We start from the raw sequence: 19,602 nt of genomic DNA, 5'->3' as shown, positions 1-19,602 counted from the left end.
AGAATCTTAAAATAAGCTTTAGGCAAACTGAATTATTTTAGCGCCCTTTCAATATCTAAATAAAATCAGAATGTGGTTTTGTTATGTTAAGATATATTTTATAGTATTTTAATCTGCCTGCATCAGGTTCATTACGTATTCAATTCACAGTATGAGAAATTCCTTGGCCGTTGTGGTGTACACTGTATTAGAAACTGAAATTCTCATTTTGTTCAATACACCAAGAGCTGGTGTTTGATGCGGGTTCAGGCTCTTGCTGAGTTAACTGATCTCATCTGGTGAAGCAGCAGGGGTCTTGGCTGAGAATGACTCTTCAGAAGTGGCATAGGGCAGGGTGGAAAATCAATCTGCAGAATTTTTCTTGTTGTCAATTGAACTTAATTATGATGGGTCCTAATTAAATGTTTTGACATCTGTCGATTATATTCTCTGCATTTTTTCCTGATTTTCTGGATGTGGGAAAAATTGCCATTTTAATTGAGAGAGATAACACTTTGTTTCATTTATTTATTTGGTATGCAGTGCTATGTTACTTGATATCTGATCACATTCATTATGTAATGTTATGCTGCTTGCCAAATGTACTCTTTGTAACATGATGGTTTTTATTTAGAAGAAAAATGTTCTTTTCATTTTTCTCTTTTAACATTCCCCTCATCTCATTTCAGCTTAAGTGAAATTGAAAGAAGGTAATACGCATTTGTTGAGGAATATGTCACATCCTCAGAAATACAAGGATCTGTAAAGTTGTAATTGTTATTAAGTAGCAGCCTAAAAGGCAATTAGATTTCATTAGAGGTGCAAGGTAGTGTTTCTCCATCACCATTACCCTGCCCTCCCTCCCTCCCCCACCCACCACTCTGCAACCCCGAGGAGGACTCTTTGATATAAACATAGATAATTGTTGCAAATTTTTTATTAGGAATTCTTGAAGATTTTTCCTCATCGTTTGGGGAAAATGTGGGGCATGTAATTTCACAACCTTTCAGCATTTTGACTTTTCAAATCAGTGGACCAATTCAGCCAGGGTATCGCATTCTTACTAAACCAATATAGAGCCAGTGTCCAGCTACCGGTAATCTTCAAATGCCATATGCTTGTACTAGTGCGTGCAGTTCCAATTACTAAGAGAAAATAGCAAGACTAAGAGTTTGTGCTGAAAAGTTTGAAGTGTGTTAGTTTCAATTCTATGGGTTAACGTATCAGAGGTACACAAAGCAGCATCTGTACTCTTCCTGTTCATGGATACAATGTAAGCTGAAAATGTTGGCTTGTTGCCTATCTCTTCAGGAAGCAGTCAAAAATAAATTCATTGGCCAGCAGCTGACTTCCTTCCAAACCACACAAGTTTCTAAACCTCATCTGTTTGAACCCACAATCTCCATCTTTTGCTAAGTGATTGTTTGGATAAGTGACCTTTAGAGTTTTGATTTTAGTTCTGGTTTATGTTCCAAGTTGCTTCTCCCTTTCAAACTACGGTAGGTAATGTGACAAGATAGTATTGATCAGAACGTTTCCAAGTGAGCATGTTAAGAAATAAGAATTACAGGAAGAATAGAAGAGCAACACGCACAAAATGCTGGAAGAACTCAGCAGGTCAGACAGAATCTGTGGAAAAAAGTCACTGCTGAAGGGTTTTGGCCCGAAATGTCGACTGTACTTTTTTCGACAGATGCTTCCTGGCCTGCTGAGTTCCTGCAGCATTTTGAGTGTGTTGCTCGGATTTCCAGCATCTGCAGATTTTCTCTTGTTTGTTGGAAGAATAGAGGAACTAATTTTCTGTTTGTTTAAAGATTTATGCTCCTGCTATGTCACAAAATTATTTATTTTATTTGAATTTTAGGGTATTGTGTGATTCTACAATATGATCAGGCATGAGCCAAAAATTATTTAAACTGGTTGACTTGGAAATTAGGAATATTCCCAGCATCCAAGTTACTGATTAATGGTTTTAATAATTATATCCTAACCATAAGAGGCTTGAATGTATTTCTTGCTCTAATTAATTTAAATATTTAGTTATAACATGTATATTAATGGATTGCATGGATGTGTGGGGTTGCTAAGAAATGCAGTTTTGTCTACGGGTTCCTGAAAAGTTGCTAACTTAAATGTAGAGTAACAGGTGTGTCAATGGTGGAGGAACTTGGCAGATCAGGCAGCATTTAAAGATGGAAATGCAGTAAATAGCTAATGTTTTTTGGTCAAGACCCTTCATCGGGACAAGAAAAGAAAGGGTACGATAGGAGAAGTTGGCAGGTGATAGGTGGAAGCAGTAAAAAGTTGGAATCAAAAAGAATCTAATAGGTGAGGACAATGGAGTAAAGGAAAGGAGGTATGGAACTGGAAGGAGGTGAAGGGCAGGTCATGAGCGTGGGAAAGGAGAAGGGGTGAGAGAGCTGGGAGAAAACAGAAGTGGTGGTGGTGGTGGAGTTGGGGGTGGGGGGAAGGAAACAGGAGAGTGGTTGTCAGAAGTTAGAGAAATCAATGTTCATGCCATCAGGTTGGAGACTACACAGAATAAGAGGTGTTGCTCCTTCAACCTGGCTTTGCCCCCATTGTGGCAGTAGACGCCGTATTCTTTCCTATAAGATTCCTTCTCGTCCCTTTACCTCTTCCACCTATCTGCTCTCAGTTTCTCACATGAAGCCCCTCTCCCACTAACCCACCTTCCCCTTCAACTGTTCTCATCTATCAGCTGCCAGTTTGTACTCCTCTCCTATTCTCCACCCCCCCCCCCCCCATACCGCCACCACCACCACCTTATACTGGCTTCTACCCCTTCCTTTCCAGCCCTGATGAATAGTCTGAAATGTTGACTGTCCATAGATGCTGCCTGACCTGCTGAGTTCCTCCAGTGTTTTGTGTGTGTGTGTTGCTCAAGATTTCCAGTATCTGCAAAATTTCTTCTGTCAGTTCCAATTGTTAACTTATTTCATTAACTATATTGTTATCTTAGGAACAACATTTGATCCGTTTGATTCTCATGCCAACCAAAACAATCAAGATTTACTTGGTGTTTTTCTCAGTCGAAGTGGTGCAACTTCTCCGGTTGGGCAAACAGAGCCATTCCTGCACACAGCCAGGGCACCATCTCCTACACCACATAGTCCTGCTGGCGATCCTTTTAACATGGGTAAGGATTCAATGGGTGAACTTCTGACTAAAACTGAATGCTTAATTATTACACTGACGTAGGTGTTAGTGAACAATTGTTTTTATTTTGCTTCTGTCCTACAAAGAATGTAGTTATGTTTGGTCAGTGCCAGCATACAATGAAAATGTTTTATAACATTAAGAACAAGTTTTTAAATTTAAAATAAGATGAATTATTGCAATACAAAAATTTTAGTTGCAAAAGCTTTTCAGCATGACTTTGTACTTGTCTGCAGGAGTGTTATGCAGTTATTTGTTATCCTAGAGTTACCTTGTGCCTGAGGCCACTTGCCACCTGGGAATGCTGGGAATGTTAGGAATGTGCAACTCTGGTTCTTTAAAATGCGTCGTAGTTCTTGCACAGTATGGAACCAGGTTCTTCAGCCAAACTTGTCCAAACGGCTTCCTGATCTAGTCCCATTTCCCTGCATTTGTCCTATTTCCCTTTAAACCTTTCCTATCTATGCACCTTTCCAAATGTTTTTCAAACACTTTACTGCTTGCTCTAGCTAGGACTTCTCTTCCCTCTGGAGTACAGAAGGAGGCTGAGTGGTAAACTGTATAGAAGTTTATAAAATTATTTGTGGAATAATTAAGGTGAGTAGCTAAAGACTGAAGGTGGGGAGTTCAAAACTAGAGGGCATAGTTCTAAAGTGAAAGGGAAAAGATTAAAAAGGGCCTTTAAAGGTGAGTATAATTCTACTTCTAAAAGGTGTTTGGACAGTTATATGGATAGGAAAAGTTTAGAGGCTTATGCACCAAAAATGGGCACATGGGGCTAGCTCAGATAGCTAAAATTGCTCTATCAATGTGGATTTTAGAAGTGTCAGCTTTACTTTTACAATGAAAAATAATATTAGTAATATTGTTAGCTGGATAATTTTATGATTAATGGTTAAATTATGATGTGACCTGACTGCAGCAATAGGTTTGACAAACAAATTCTTAAGAATATGCTTTTTCGAAACGTCATTGTCATTTGAAATTAATGGTCTGTGTCAGATTGAGTTGCATTTTAATGGCTGTAAGTGTGCAGCTGTATTGAGAATTTAATTCGCAATTGTTAGGCGAACGATTGGGTGTGTGGCAATGGTACAGTCAAGATGTTCCTGAGCTACAGTTTGAGGTATCTTGGAGCAATTTTACACTTAATTTGTGTTGCAAATAATAAAACATGAATGAGAAAAGAAAACACTGGTGCAGAATGCCTGGTGATCAAAGATTGTTTGCACAAGGAGATAGACCCACTGAATGAAAAGTGCTACTTACTTTCAAGTTGAGAAATCTGCAGAGCTTGGCACTGAACTGACATGGGCTCCATGAGGCCAGCACTGGATTGGAAAATCTTTAGTTATGGCAAGTGATTAGATTGGTTGGGTTTGTTCTCTTTGGGGTAGAGTGGCAGATCTGTGACCTGGGAGGTGTACATAAGATTACGCGAGACAATGTTAGGATGAATAGTCAAAACCCTTTTCCATTGTTAGTGATAACAATCACAAGAGCATAATTTGAAAGTGAGAAGTACCGGTAAGTGTTTTAAAGGGGATATAAGGGTTAAGTTTTTTTCTGGCAGTGGTTGATATCTGAAATACACTGCCAGAAGACTGGTGGATTCAGATACAATCATTGTGGTTACGAGCCACCCAGACACTTAAAAGGAAGTAAGACAAAAAAGATAATAGTTCTAGCACAGGTAAATGGGATTAGTGTAGATGGACAAAGTGTTACCATGGAGATGATGGGCTGAATGGCCTCTTTCTGTGCTGTATGAGTCTATGACTTTATGCTGCTGTTGCAATTTCACATTCCACTCAGTTTTTTGGTTTATCCTCCTCTATGAACAATAAGTCAACCACTCAAACACATTTGATGTTATAATTTCCTTGGCTCACAGTTGAGAGTGTAAAAAGTAGAGATAACTTGAAATGGAAGGTAAGTGAAACTGGAAAACATTGGCAATATATAGCAAACTAGGCGGCATCTGTGGAGCGACGAGAGATGTGTAATTTCAATTCTCTTTCATCCGCCCTCTCAGTGCTTCCCTACTTGCAGCATTTTGTGTTTTTATTTTAGACTTATGATCATCTGAATTATTTTACATTTGTGTGGAGGTTAACATAAGACACTCTTTTATGCCTCTGGTCCCAGTGATGTCTAGGTATTTGTTTCAATATTTAGCTGACTCTCTTGGGTGTATATTGCAATAATGCTGCAGATTTCTTTACATTCTGTTTAAAGAAAAAAATTGTATGATACGTTGTTAAATATTGTGTTTACTTAGGTAGAATCTCTCCTGTTCTGCCATGTACTCCAGCTGTCTCCGTTCAGCCAGATCTTATGGGAGGATGGAGCTTGGGATCTTCCAGTTCATCTGCTGCTTCAGCAGCCTGGGCAAACAGAACAGCCTCCTCAGGTTAAGCATAGCATTCTGCAACAAATATATTTTACGCATCTGTTGACAATAGCTAGCTACCTGGGATTGTCTAGGATTGAATTCATCTGAGCAGCACACGGAAAAATGCTAGAGGAACCCAGAAATTCAGTTCCTCAAGCATTTTGTGTGTATTGCTCAAGATTTCCAGTATCAGTAGAATCTCTCTTGACCTTGGAATTACGTGACTTCATTTTCTGTTGCTGTATAGTACTCTGCCATACCTCTTCCTGTACCTCTTCTTTTCTCCTTATTCTGAGTCAACTGATGGTCTTCCAGCCTAGTAATGGTTTCCTGGTGTTTGAGTTATTCTTTGGCTTCTGTAATTTAATCTTGCAGGGACAATGTGTAAACAAAACAAACTGAGGAAAACTGAAAAGAGAGTACTAGCGTACAGGAAGCCGTCAAGAGTGTAAAGACCATGAGTGTTTCTAGGGAAAGTTAATTAATGCTGAGAATGTGTAGAATGGTTATAGGCAATGATTTATTGACTGTTTCTTGCTGCACTGAGTAGCTGTTGCCATAAATTGCTGATGTTAATGAAGTGAATTTATGCCAATTTAAATAGGGGATTACAGTACAGATTTTGATCCTACAATGTTGAAGGAACAGTTGGACTGGAGGAGGTACTGCAAGTAGTGGTGTTTCCATGAGCCTGCAGTTAATTTCTTTTGAGGCTAATGGAAGTGTAGGTGATATAAACTGCAATGTTAGAAGGGGACCACATACTTAAGTTGTTGTGCTGGGATTCCATGCAAGCAGATTGGCTTTGTGTTGAACTTTTTTTTCCACTGTTGGAGCTACACTTATTCAACAAAGAGGAGAATATTCCATTATACTCCTGATTTGAGCCTTGTGGATGGTGTAAAGATTTTGTAGAGTCCAGAGGCAAGCCACTTGCTGCAGTAAATCCCACCTCTAATCTCCTCTTGTGGTTGCAGTTATGGGTGGCTGGTTCAGTTTTATCTTTGATCAATTGTGTCCTACCCAGGATGTTGATTATGAGGTTGCTCAATGATGTTACTCCCATTGAATGTCAGGGAGGTTTGATGGGGTGAAAGAGTTAAAATGCCATTCAATTCCAATTGAGTTGTTGTGTTGTTGGAAATGCTCTGAGGCTAGAATAGGGAAGGACAACATATTTTGTTCTTAGCAACACCAGTGCATCCGTTTGGTTTTGGTACATTTTGCACCCTCATGGGCAATTTTGTAACAGTATATTGTTTTACCAAGTCACAAAATACATTTTGATGGTAGAAATTGAATAAATTTCAGAAAGTTTCGGCACCCTTGATACACGAGTTGAAAGTCAAATAACTGTGTTAACTAGATATGGTTGCCTCTAGGCAGCTGTCCATAGCACAGTAGTATTTAAAATTTGCAGATTATTGGTGGTGACACTGATCTGAGGAAATGAGAAATGCACCAGAGAGTGCTGTTACAAAGAGAAAGGAGTAATGTGCTATTACCTACAACCAGACAACACAGAATTAATGCTAGGAGAGACTTAAATATTAATATTGGTTCCTTAAACAGAAATATGACAGTCAGCTTTCTTGCACATGAAGGTTCACCCCAAACATTCAATTAAATCAAGCTTTCAGGTGAAAATGGTGGATAGGGTTGTGTCCATATTAACTGTACCCTGCACATGCAGTTGCGGAACAATGACGAGTCTAGGATTAATTACAAAAATGTCAGCTATCAGTTACCTAGCTGTCACTGAATGCTTGCTGAAAAAAATGATCAAAGTGGAATAAAGTCACAGAAATCAGTAAACACGCAAGTTTGTATTAAGAGAAAAATTACTATTTTTTGTATACCTGGTTGAACTTAAATCAATAGAAGCAGGATTGTAGAAATGGCTCCTTCAAAACAAGGCAGCTCAACTTGATAAGATGTCATGGAAAATGTGTTTTTTCAGAAATCGCTATGATAATCAAAAGTCATAAACATTAGCACAGGTTTTGATATTTGTGACCTTCATGATATATTCCTAGTTTTGTGATGTTTTGTGACAGTACATACTGCCAAAATGATATAATGGTCTTTAACATCATGTATTATTTAGAAGGTCATAGTTTACTCAAGTGACTTTGGCATTGAGTGAGGAGCAGGTTATTGCCTTGCCTTCGGGACAATATATTAATGTACCTTATTGGTGGTGGGTGAGGTTATAAGTGACTTAATGCATAATTATAATGTATAGACCATAAATGAGTTAGTACTTACATTTTGCTTTCATCTTTTTGCTAACAGGAGGGGTCATGGGTGTGAGCAGGTCAGCCAACACAAGCCCTACAAGCTCTATACAGAGTACCCCTACACGCCAGTCCAAGCCACAGACACTGGATCCTTTTGCAGACCTGGGTGCGCTTGGTGCCAATTTAGCAGGTTAGTTCTGTCAGATATATTAACTTGTTCCTCTTTGTGGAGATGCTGGAGAAGAGGAAACTGCCTTGTGGTGCAGCAAAAGCCGTTAAATAATAGTCTTAATGTGGAAAATTGTTCCGTGCTGATTTCAGGAAACTTGAGGAAAATGGATACTAAGCTAAATAATTCAATTTTCATTGTGTATGTGGATGATCTGGGTAACTAAATATTTATTCAGTTAGAGGTTTTAGTGAGGTTCTAAATTTAGGAGGAAGAGGTGGGATTTGATAGAGAATTTCTGACAGGGGGCAGTCAGTGGTGATTGTAAGCAGCTGCTAATAGAGGCCTTCGGATGAAAAAAATGCACTTAATGTGGTCTGTGTGGTTTCACAGAATGTAAGTTCGAGGCAGACTTAGATGTTTATCTGTAACTGGTAGAAGATGCCAGTTGTTTTTCAAGTGATTGAAATTTTAGTTTAGGCAGAAAGTGAGTGCAGACTGCAATGATCTAGACAGGGTGAAAGTGAGAATGTGTTTAATTTGCTGCCTGTCTAAAGAAAGGAACTATTCCTTGGTATTATGCTCAGAACTGCACTGAAGGAACCCGGTAAGCACATAGAATACAAAATCAATCTCCAGATTTTGTATTATATTCATTGGAATATATCTGGAGAATGCACATTATCCTGGGATTCATGTGTTATTTGTCAGTGGGTGAGAATAGCAAAGGAAGTGTTTACTTTTGTCCCATGTCTGTATTTAATGGGTTGGCTTTCTAGTATCCTTTTTATTTGGGTGATTTAGATTGGAGGCCACTTTCAATACAACTTGGAGGGTGTGCTTGAGCGTCTTTGTATTATGAATTTTTGGTGCTGAGAGAATAACTCATTGGTATAATACAGCTGCACAAAAGGTACTTCAAAATTGTTGAAGTTGAATCAAGCAGTGCACAATGAGCCACTAGAGGGCAGCAGAGGAAGTGGCTATGAATGGAGTTAGCCACAATAGTACACACTTTTACAAAACTGATTATATTTTCCATTAATAAAAATCTTATTAATTGTACAAAAGTGAACTGAGGCAAAATCCATAACTTGAGGTCAGAATTGAACTTGTGTCTTTGGCACTGACATCACCTTCTACTAGATGTATCACAGGCCAATTTTGATTTGTACATCCACCTCGTCTGCTCAAGTGGTTTTGTTCTGTTTTTAAAAATGTAAAACATGTGAACTAATATCTTAAGAACATTGCATATATTTAAATCCCATACAAAGTGATATATGAATGACAAAACAATTATTGAAAGCCTCATAAATAAAGCTGGCTTCTTGCAGTAGACTGTATAGGCAATCAAGGATTGTATTGTACTTGGAAAGACAATTGCAAGTGCCTTGTATAAACAATGAAAGTAACTCTCAATTCTTTAGAAAGTAAATCGGTAGTGTTGTCCTTGCCCATTACCACTGGATAATAAAACAAAAGTTCAAAGTAAATTTATTTTCTCGCAGACATACTCAATAAATGCAATAGCCAGAATAGAATCAATGAAAGACTGCACCAACAGGGCAGACAGCCAGTGTGCAAAAGACTACAAACTGTATAAAAAAAAGAAAGAAAATACAAGCGATAATAGATAAATAAGCAATAAATATTTGAGCAGCTGCCTTGAACCACTTGCAGGCTGGCTGTTGAAGTTGCTCCCACAGGACTGTTGGGTAGGGTGTTTCAGGATTTGGTTCCAGCGACGTGGAGGAGTGACAGTGTTTATCCTGGTCAAAATGGGGTGTGATTTGGAGGGGAACTTGTAGGTGGGAATACTTGGGTAACACGGTAGCCTAGCAGTTAGTGTAACACTATCACAAGTCAAGTCACTTTTTATTGTCATTTCGACCATAACTGCTGGTACAGTACACAGTAAAAAATGAGACAACGTTTTTCAGGACCATGGTGCTACATGAAACAGCACAAAAACTACACTGAACTACATAAAAACAACACAGACAAATAAAACTACCCTAGACTACAGACCTACCCAGGACTGCATAAAGTGCACAAAATAGTCCAGGCATTACAATAAATAATAAGCAAGACAATAGGCACAGTAGATGGCAGTAAGTTGGTGTCAGTCCAGGCTCTGGGTATTGAGGAGTCTGATGGCTTGGGGGAAGAAACTGTTACATAGTCTGGTCGTGAGAGCCTGAATGCTTTGGAGCCTTTTTCCAGATGGCAGGAGGGAGAAGAGTTTGAGGGGTGCGTGGGGTCGTTCATAATGCTGTTTGTTTTATGGATGCAGCATGTAGTGTAAATGTCTGTAAAGGCGGGAAGAGAGACCCCGACGATCTTCTCAGCTGACCCTCACTATCCGCTGCAGGGTCTTGCGATCTGAGATGGTGCAATTTCCGAACCAGGCAGTGATGTAGCTGCTCAGGATACTCTCAATACAACCCCTGTAGAATGTGATGAGGATGGGTGGGGTGGGAGATGGACTTTCCTCAGCCTTCGCAGAAAGTAGAGACACTGCCGGGCTTTCTTTGCTATGGACATGGTGTTGAAGAAACAGGTGAGATTCTCCGCCAGGTGAACACCAAGAAATTTGGTGCTCTTAACGATCTCTATTGAGGAGCAGTCGTTGCTCAGCGGAGAGTGGTCGCTCCGTGCCCTCCTGAAGTCAACAACCATCTCTTTTGTTTTGTTCACATTTAGAGACAGGTTGTTGGCTCTGCACCAGTCCGTTAGCCACTGCATCTCCGCTCTGTAAGCTGACTCGTTGTTCTTGCTGATGAGACCCACCACGGTCGTGTCATCAGCAAACTTGATGATATGGTTCGAGTTGTGTGTTGCAGCACAGTCATGGGTCAGCAGAGTGAACAGCAGTGGACTGAACACGCAGCCCTGGGGAGCCCCTGTGCTCAGTGTGATGGTGTTGGAGATGCTGTTCATGATCAGGACTGACTGAGGTCTCCCAGTCAGGAAGTCTAGGATCCAGTTGCAGAGGGAGGTGTTCAGGCCCAGTAGGCTCAGCTTTCCAGTCAGTTTCTGAGGGATGATTGTGTTGAATGCTGAACTAAAGTCTATGAACAGCATCTGAACATATGTGTCTTTTTTGTCTAGGTGGGTTAGGGCCAGGTGGAGGGTGATGGCAATGGCGTCGTCTGTTGAACGGTTGGGATGATACGCAAACTGCAGGGGTCCAGTGCGGGGGTCAACAGGGTCTTGATATGCCTCAAGCCGAGCCTCTCAAAACACTTCACGATGATGGATGTAAGTGCAACGGGACGATAGTCATTTAGGCAGGACACTGAAGACTTCTTCAGCATGGGGACGATGGTGGCGGCCTTGAAGCACGTTGGAATGGTGGCGCTGCTCAGGGAGATGTTGAAGATGTCAGTGAGAACATCTGCTAGCTGGTCTGCACATCCTCTGAGCACTCTACCAGAAATGTTGTCTGGTCCGACAGCCTTCCGTGGGTTGACCCTGCACAGGGTTCTTCTCACTTCAGCCACGGTGAGTCATGGCACCTGGTCATTTGGAAGAGGGGTGGACTTCCTCGCCGCCACGTCATTTTGCACCTCAAAACGGGTGTAGAAGTTGTTCAGCGCATCTGGGAGGGAGGCATCACCAGCACAGTCAGGTGATGTTGTCCTGTAGTTGGTGATGTCCTGAATGACCTTCCACATGCGCCGCGTGTCACCGCTGTCCTGGAAGTGGCTGTGGATTCGCTGGGTGCGTGCACGCTTTGCCCCTCTGATGGCCCGGGACAGTTTAGTCCTTGCTGCTGTTAGAGCTGCCTTGTTGCCTGCTCTGGAGGCGGAATCACGGGACCTCAGCAGCGCATGCACCTCTGCGGTCATCCATGGCTTCTGGTTAGCGCGTATAGTGATGGTCTTGGACACAGTAACGTCATCAGTGCACTTGCTGATGTAGCTGGTCACTGATGCTGTGTACTCCTCTAAGTTGGTAGAGTCACCATTGGTTGTAGCCTCCCTGAACATGTGCCAGTCAGTGTGCTCAAAGCAGTCTTGAAGAGCAGAGATGGCTCCTGCTGGCCAGGTTTTCACCTGCTTCTGAACTGGTCTGGAGCGCCTGGCGAGCGGTCTGTATGCTGGGATTAGCATAACAGAGATGTGGTCTGAGTAACCGAGGAGGGGGCGGAGCTCTGCCCGGTACGCGTCGGGGATGTTTGTGTAAACAAGGTCCTACGCGTTCTCCCCCCTCGTTGCAAAGTCCACATACTGATGGAATTTGGGGAGCACTGACTTGAGGTTCACGTGGTTAAAATCTCTGGCGACAATAAGCAGTCCATCAGGGTGTGCGTTCTGCAGTTCGCTAATAGCCCCGTACAGTTCACAGAGCGCCTCCTTAGCATTAGTGCTGGTGGGAATGTACACACTGAATATAAGAACAGTGGTGAATTCCCGTGGTAAATAAAATGGTCTGTATCTAACAGCCACAAACTCCACTAGCAATGAGCAGTATCTGGAAACCAGCACAGAGTTCTTGCACCATTCTGTGTCGATGTAAATACACAAGCCACCACTACGAGTCTTACGGGAAAGAGCTACATCCCTGTCCGCACGAAACAAGGTGAGCCCGTCCAGCTGAATGGCGGCGTCAGAAATTCCATCAGTGAGCCACGTCTCTGTGAAGACAAACGCACAGCAGACTCTGTACTCCCGCTGAGTATTTCGTTGGAGTCGGATGTAGTCCAATTTATTGTCCAGGGAGCGGACATTGGAGAGCAGAATGGACGGGAGAGCCGGCCGGCCTGGGTTACAGAACCAGTAACCCAGGTTTACTTCTGTTGCTGTCTGTAAGGAGTTTGTATGTTCTCCTGTGACCATGTGGGTTTCCTCCGGGTGCCCTGGTTTCCTCCCACATTTCAAAGACTTGTCGGTTAGTAACTTGACGAGAGCCATGTATGACTGTACATGGGCAGCTTGGGCTTGTTGTGCAGGAAGGGTCTGTTGCTGTCCTGACTCTAAAAGGTTCAGGGTTTTACCAGGAAATTAGGCTGCTTTGTTTTGAATGGTGTTACATTTCTTCAATGCTGTTGGAACTTTGGAAAAGTCATGGACCTGAAAGTTTAACTCCGTTTCTCTCTACAGATGCTGCTGACCTAACTATTTCCAGTGTTTTCCGTCTTTTTTTAAATTTCAGATTTTCAGCATCTGCAGTAGTTTCCTTTATCTGATATATTGAATGTGAGAATGAGATCTGCAGTTCCAGCCTGACAACATGGCCTTCATTATTCCAATAGCTTAGTGAATGGTGGTGCCACCAGGCTACTATTGGCAATTGTCACTGAAGTCCTCTAAACACAGAACATTTTAGCCTTGTTGCTTTCAGTATTCCAAGTAATGTTCAACATGGAACATTGATTGACAAAATTCATTAAATAGTAATATGGAGGAAACTTTCTTGCCTATTCTTTACTCAGTGCCATGGTTTTTCATGGGTTTTGGGGATGATGTTGAGAATTACCAAAACTGTTGCCTGCTGTTAAATACCACTCTGCTGCCACCTGGTGGAGATGACCTGTTGATAGAAGAAGGCAAAGACAGGCATGGCGATTGAGGGGCCTGACATTTTCAGTAGGGTGTGAATCCGTGGTTAGGACTGCATTTGGTAGTTGATTGAAGAACGCTGTGGTAGCTCTCCAGATTTAGTCACTAGCTCCTAGGTGTTCAGAGGAGGAACTTGCAAGGTCATCTTAGCCTGAGGAGAATGTTACGTTGTCTGAATTTGGTTCATCACTCAATGTTTGAGTAGTTAACTATTAAATCTTTTTTGGGCTGAAAATGTGTGCTGCATTTCCTTTATTTTTAAACATTGCACTTTGCTACTGTATGAAACAGAATATCTTTCAGATCTGAACATCATTCATGTTAGAAACTATTTTTAATATTAAAATGTTATGTGATCCAAAAAACAGGTGGTTCATCATTTTCAAGCAAACCCACCACTCCTACTGGGACATCAGGTGGATCATTTCAACCAGTGGGGTCTCCACAGAAACAATCCCCTCAACCCACAGGAGGAGGTTCTTGGCAACAGAATGCGGGATTTGGTTGGCAACAAGGTTCATCCGCCTGGCAACAGCCACAAACTAAACAGTCAAAGCCCCAACAGCCAGTACCCCAGTCATCTCCACAAAATAGACCTAATTATAATGTGAGCTTTGCTAGTGTCATTGGTTCTAGAGAGGAACGCGGATCAAGAGGACCAAATTTCGGTAAGTATGAAAGCTTTTCTCTACTTTGCTCTTTAATGTCTTCCAAGCAAAACAGGTGACTAGAATAGTAAGCATTAGAATAACCAAATAATGGCTCTTTTCCCCCTTGTCTTTCGGAATGTATCAGATTAATTTAGGTCTGAAGTTAAACAGGTGCATAAATTTGTATTTGACTTACCACTGCAACTTGCTGTTATGTTAACTGGTCTTTAATATCTCAATTTTATGTAATTAAGATTTTTCTTTGTCTATTCTGGTGTTTCCTTTATTACAGATTATTAGCAGACAGTTTTTTTTTACATCAGTTTCTGATTTCATTTGCTTAATTTTGAGACATAACAAAAGGGGCTAATTTCCTGCGAAGTGCCTTGTTCTGATTGCTATTGTGTGTTCCTATAGGTAGTTCAAAATAAACATTTGTAATGAGCATTATAAATACCTGTTATTGATCCTATGGAAAAGAAGATAGGAAAGGATCAACACACACAAAATGCTGGAGGAACTCAGCAGGCCAGGCAGCATCTATGGAAAAGAGTGCAGTTGACATTTTGGGCCGAGACCCTTCAGCAGTCTTGGACTTGTGTGTTGCTTGGATTTACAGAATCTGCAGATTTTCTCTTGTTTGTGATAGGAAAGGAGTAAATTCCTTAGTTACTAGTTAGTTAATTTCATTGAGAAAGGTAGGAGGGCTGTTCCAATCTGACTAGTTTGGAGGAAAAACTTGCACAAATTATGTTTCTGTCTTCGGTCCAAGGTCATCAACTAGAATGTATTTGCATGTATACACTAACCGTATCCTGAAGCTGGAAACAGAAAATTCACTGTGATTTATTGCACAGTTGCTCTTATGCATAACTTGTGTTGAATTGCAAATGTATTACTCCATCCTTCTCTCCAAACTCTTCTGAAGTTGGACTTGTTATCCAGCTTGTCTTTTAGCTTCCACTCAACATCTTTAACTGCACTAGAAAAAGAATGCCAATGAATGCAATTAGTAACCAGTTATTCTCGTTTTTATATGGCTCATGAATCAGATCAGTTGAAATTATTTTTTTTATTTTGTTCAAAAAATTCTGTCTGTAGTTGCATTGTTTGACAATAAGCCCACTTTGGATGTGTCCCATTCATAAACTAATGCAACCTACTGATGTAGTCTTGCTCTAATTTAGTAAAATTGTTGTTGTGACTGTGGTTCTCTTTAAATAATATAGTACTAGCATTTAATTGAAATAAAAATGCTGACTATACAAATAGTGATTGTTCAAAATGGTCTGGTTAATAATTTGTTGATCATCTTGCTATACTAATTTGCCCAACTCTAAAACTTCTTGACTTGTCGTAAAGATTTTCCAATTTATTTTAGGAACTCGGCCAAAAGTTACAGACAGTAACTTTGAGGACTTGTTGTCAAGCCAAGGGTTTGCATCCCAGAAGGATAAGAGGGGTCCAAAGACGATATCTGAAATGAGAAAGGAAGAAATGGCTAAAGATATGGATCCTGAGAAATTGAAGGCAAGCAGCATATCTTAATTAGATTGACAATAAAAGAGAAGACCTGTCATATTTAGTTTAACATGTTTCATTTGTAGATAACTCTGTATGTAGCAGTATTTTACTTAAAACAAATTAATATGCTGTCTTGCATATTGGAGGAAATATACTACCATGGATTGAAAATTGGTTATGTATAGAAAACAGAATTGTAATAAATAGATCTTTGAGGTTAGAAGTTCCTTGGTCCTCAGTTATTTACTACTTATGTTAATGAGCTGGAGGAGAGGCAGGTTGTTTGATACCCAAGTTTGCTGATGGTGTAAAAATAAGTGGAAGGGCAGGTTGTAAGGAGAATATTGTTATTGTGCTACAGGACAGTGAGGTATTGTAAGTGGGCGAAACATTGGCAAATGAGTACACTGTGAGAAAGTGTGAGGTCATTCACTTATGCATTTGAAAAAGCAGATCAAATTCTGAATGGAATGAGACTACACATGATTGAAGTACAGAAGAGTCATGTGTTGTTCATGACAATAACAAAAAAGGAACAGCTAAGTGTAACAATTAGACAGGCGGATTAAAGGCATTTTGATCTTTATTGCAGAGGAAAAAGAATGTGGAAAAAGTTCATTTGGTTTCAATTGCATAGGATGTTGGTGAGGACAGATGAAGAGGACAGAGGACAGGTGAGGACAGATGTATTAGTCTGTTTACCTGGTAGCTTCAGACAGCTTCCAAAGGATGAGAAGAGAGGGATGTCCTATCAAGAGAGATTAAGCAGGTTGGTCTGTGAAGTTTAGAAGAATGAAAGATGTATTAAAACATAAAGATTCTCAGGGGGCTTGACAAAATAGATGTGAGATATATTCACTTGTGCGAGAGTCTGGAGTGAGGGTGTTAGGTTTTGTATCTTCAAAACATTAAACTAATTCAAAGGAAGACGCGGGAGTTTGGGAATGCAGGTCCAGCCTTGGGTTCACTTTAAGCGAGGTGTGCACGCACTACACAACAGCGTGGTGACGAATACAATTCATGCACTTATGCATATAACCCTTAATGAATTACTTAAACAAACAAGAATGCTTAATCTCCTCCCTGCTTAGCCATAAACTCCAGCTGAATAGAGAATGCATCTCAATTACATACACAGTATATTATATAATACAACTGCTACATACAGACATCTCAGCATTGTAAATTTTAAATTTTCCTATTCAGGCCGAAATATTTAATTGCTGTGGTGGATTTCTTACTCTTGAGGGATAATGTCTTTCCTGACAAGGAGGATCACTGTTTGGCAGGTGAGACTTGTGGCTGTGAATTGATCTCAGGTTCTGAAGCCTCCTCCATGGTGGTTGTAGGAGTTGACTCTGAGACTCTAGGAAATGGTTCTGACAGCTCTGGGCACCTTTCGTCTCCTTCCTTTTTCTTCTAATTTGTTCATCTTGATTTTGGGAAGGTACATTTAGTTCACTGCAGTAATCACTTATTAATCCTCCTATTGCTCCCTTAACGATCTGATCTGTCATCCTGGTTTCCTCATCCACAACATCATCTCTTGAATCCACTCTTTTCATATCTGCATTAACTGTTTTCATTTTGGCCTTCCATTCATCCAGCTGGGCTTTGGTCTTTGCATCTAATTTTATAAGCAGCTTTTTGTCTCCCACTTGAAGTTAATGCAATAACCTTAATGCATGCAGAGTAGATTCTGGTTCTTTATCCTCACAAAAGCTGAATGCTTGCAACTTTCTTGAAGCTCCTCAAGCTCTCTTCCAGCTTAAAACGTGCCATATTTAGCGAGTAACGTTTTATTAACATATCAGAAGCTTTCTCCAATATGTTGCCTACAAAAACTGTTGTAGTCAGGTCACTGCTTTCGTCATTTTCACAATTCTTCTGAGCAGCATAGTCCTTCCTTGGTCCAATACGCTTTCCAACTAGAAGCACAGATGTTGGCAGCAACACACGTTTGTCCTCTGTTGGGCAACGGGTCATGGTGTTCAGCATGGAGACAGTTGTGGCAACATCCAGTACCTTTCTTAATTCACTTTCAGTTGACTCTGTTACAGAGAATGGGGTATTCATTTGGTGAATAGATCAAGTTGTAGTTGTCTCAGCGTATCGCACTCCCACAATGCTCGTCCTTCTGATTTTACCACATACAAGCTCAATGTGGCTTGTTGTTTGTTGTATCTCACAATTACAAATGTCATTCCCGCAGGAGTTATCTTTTCTATGGTATAAGTTCTTTGTTGGATATCTGCAGGCTTCAGTTCAGTATCTTTGAAATGCCATTAAAACTGATCGTGGAATGACTGAAACAGCTGAACCAGTATCTAATTCCATTTTAATTACAATAATTTTCCATTCACTCCTGGCATAAGTTTTATTGCTTGTCTATTAGTAATTTTCAAACTGTAAATCTCAAGACTACACAGTCCTGTGTCACTCTCATCGTTATCAGATTTCTCATCAATGATGTGCTAATTAGTGTTAGGTTTTAAACTGCAACTTGACTTTTTAGCTTTCACTCTTCCCTGTGCAGTCCATTTATTTTTGTCTGCCCGCCATGCTCTTTGTATGTGTCTTATTTTGTTGCATTTTCTGCAAATTTTGCTTTTAACCCTGCATTGGTTTGGTGTATGTGAGTCCCTGCCACAACAGTAACACAATTTGTTTGGCCGGCTGGTTTCTGTTTAGACACTGTACTTTTCTTCACGCTCACTTTAATTCCTGACTACAACTGAATAATGTTTCTGTCTGTGGTTTCCATTGAAATAGCTATTTCTGCTGCTCTTTTGAATGTAAGTTGTGCTTAGTTAGGAGCTGTTTTTGAATGCTTTCTTTAAAGATTCCATAACCTTAAACAATCTCTCAGTGTATTATTAAACCTATTACTGAATTGGCAACATTCAATTACTTCAATTCCGCCATGTGTGCTGAAATGGATTCCCCTCCTTTTGATTCCACTTATGAAACCTAAAATCTTCTGCAGTCAACAATGTCTTCGGTTCTAAATTTTCCTGCATTACTTTCACAATATCAGTGAAGCTCTTTTTAGATGGCTTGGTTGGAGCAGACAGATCAAACTGTATACCTTTAATCCAATGCATTCAGCAAAAATGATACTTGTTCCTTGTTGGCTGTTTCATTTGTTTCAAAATAATTGTTGAATTAAGTCAGTATACATATTTGAGTTATCTTTTGTGTACTCAACCACATCAATTTTTTCAATGTAGCCAGCCATTTCTACTTTTTTTTTAATGATTATTACCACACAGTACTCACTCTTTATGAACCTGTGAATTCCTCCATTTGCTGCCTTGTTTCAAGAAAACTTAATCATGTCCTCCCTTCAGAAGAATCTGTGCTGCACGTTTTTAAAACTCTAAATCCTTTGCTGCACCTTTTTTTTTAAAAAAGGTTGAAGGTCGTGCAGAGCTTCAATAGGTCAGTAGCTGCTTTGGATTCATTTTAAAAATACCTCACTACCAATGTTACCGTATATTTTGTATCTTCAAATTATTGAACTAATTTAAAGGAAGACAAGGGAGTTGGGGAATGTTGGTCTAACTTTGGTTTTACTTTACGTGAGGCATACACATATCACACGGTAGTACTTATACATATAACCCTCAATGAATTATTTAACCTAGCAAGAATGCTTAATCAAACAATGTACATACGCGATTACTCAAATATTAAATACACAACAGACTGGTATAGGTTCAAGATGAGGGCTGGTCATTTAAAATTTATTTATTTAACGATTGAGGTACCATGCGAAATAGGCCCTTCTGGCCCTTCTAGTCGTGTTGCCCAGCAATCCTCTGATTTAATCTGAGCCTAATGACAGGACAATTTACAATGACCAGTTAATCTACCAACCGATGGCTCTTTGGATTGTGGG

General features: G+C 40.2%; 1 protein-coding gene across 2 annotated transcripts in view; it reads left to right on the top strand.

Annotated features, from left to right (window-relative positions):
- The window catches only part of dnajc6 (DnaJ (Hsp40) homolog, subfamily C, member 6), a 130,426-nt gene that overhangs the window by 97,248 nt on the left and 13,576 nt on the right, over positions 1-19,602 (top strand). For both annotated transcript variants that reach the window (XM_073063186.1, XM_073063185.1), the window contains 5 exons: positions 2,960-3,136; positions 5,438-5,569; positions 7,847-7,981; positions 13,896-14,195; positions 15,559-15,707. In XM_073063186.1, coding sequence (XP_072919287.1) covers positions 2,960-3,136; positions 5,438-5,569; positions 7,847-7,981; positions 13,896-14,195; positions 15,559-15,707 — 893 coding nt within the window. The remainder of the gene's footprint in view (positions 1-2,959; positions 3,137-5,437; positions 5,570-7,846; positions 7,982-13,895; positions 14,196-15,558; positions 15,708-19,602) is intronic.

Source organism: Hemitrygon akajei, chromosome 12, assembly GCF_048418815.1.
Source record: "Hemitrygon akajei chromosome 12, sHemAka1.3, whole genome shotgun sequence".
NCBI classification, from domain to species: domain Eukaryota; kingdom Metazoa; phylum Chordata; class Chondrichthyes; order Myliobatiformes; family Dasyatidae; genus Hemitrygon; species Hemitrygon akajei.
The sequence above is the reverse complement of the archived record's forward strand: the minus strand, read 5'-3'. Positions and strand labels throughout refer to the sequence as shown.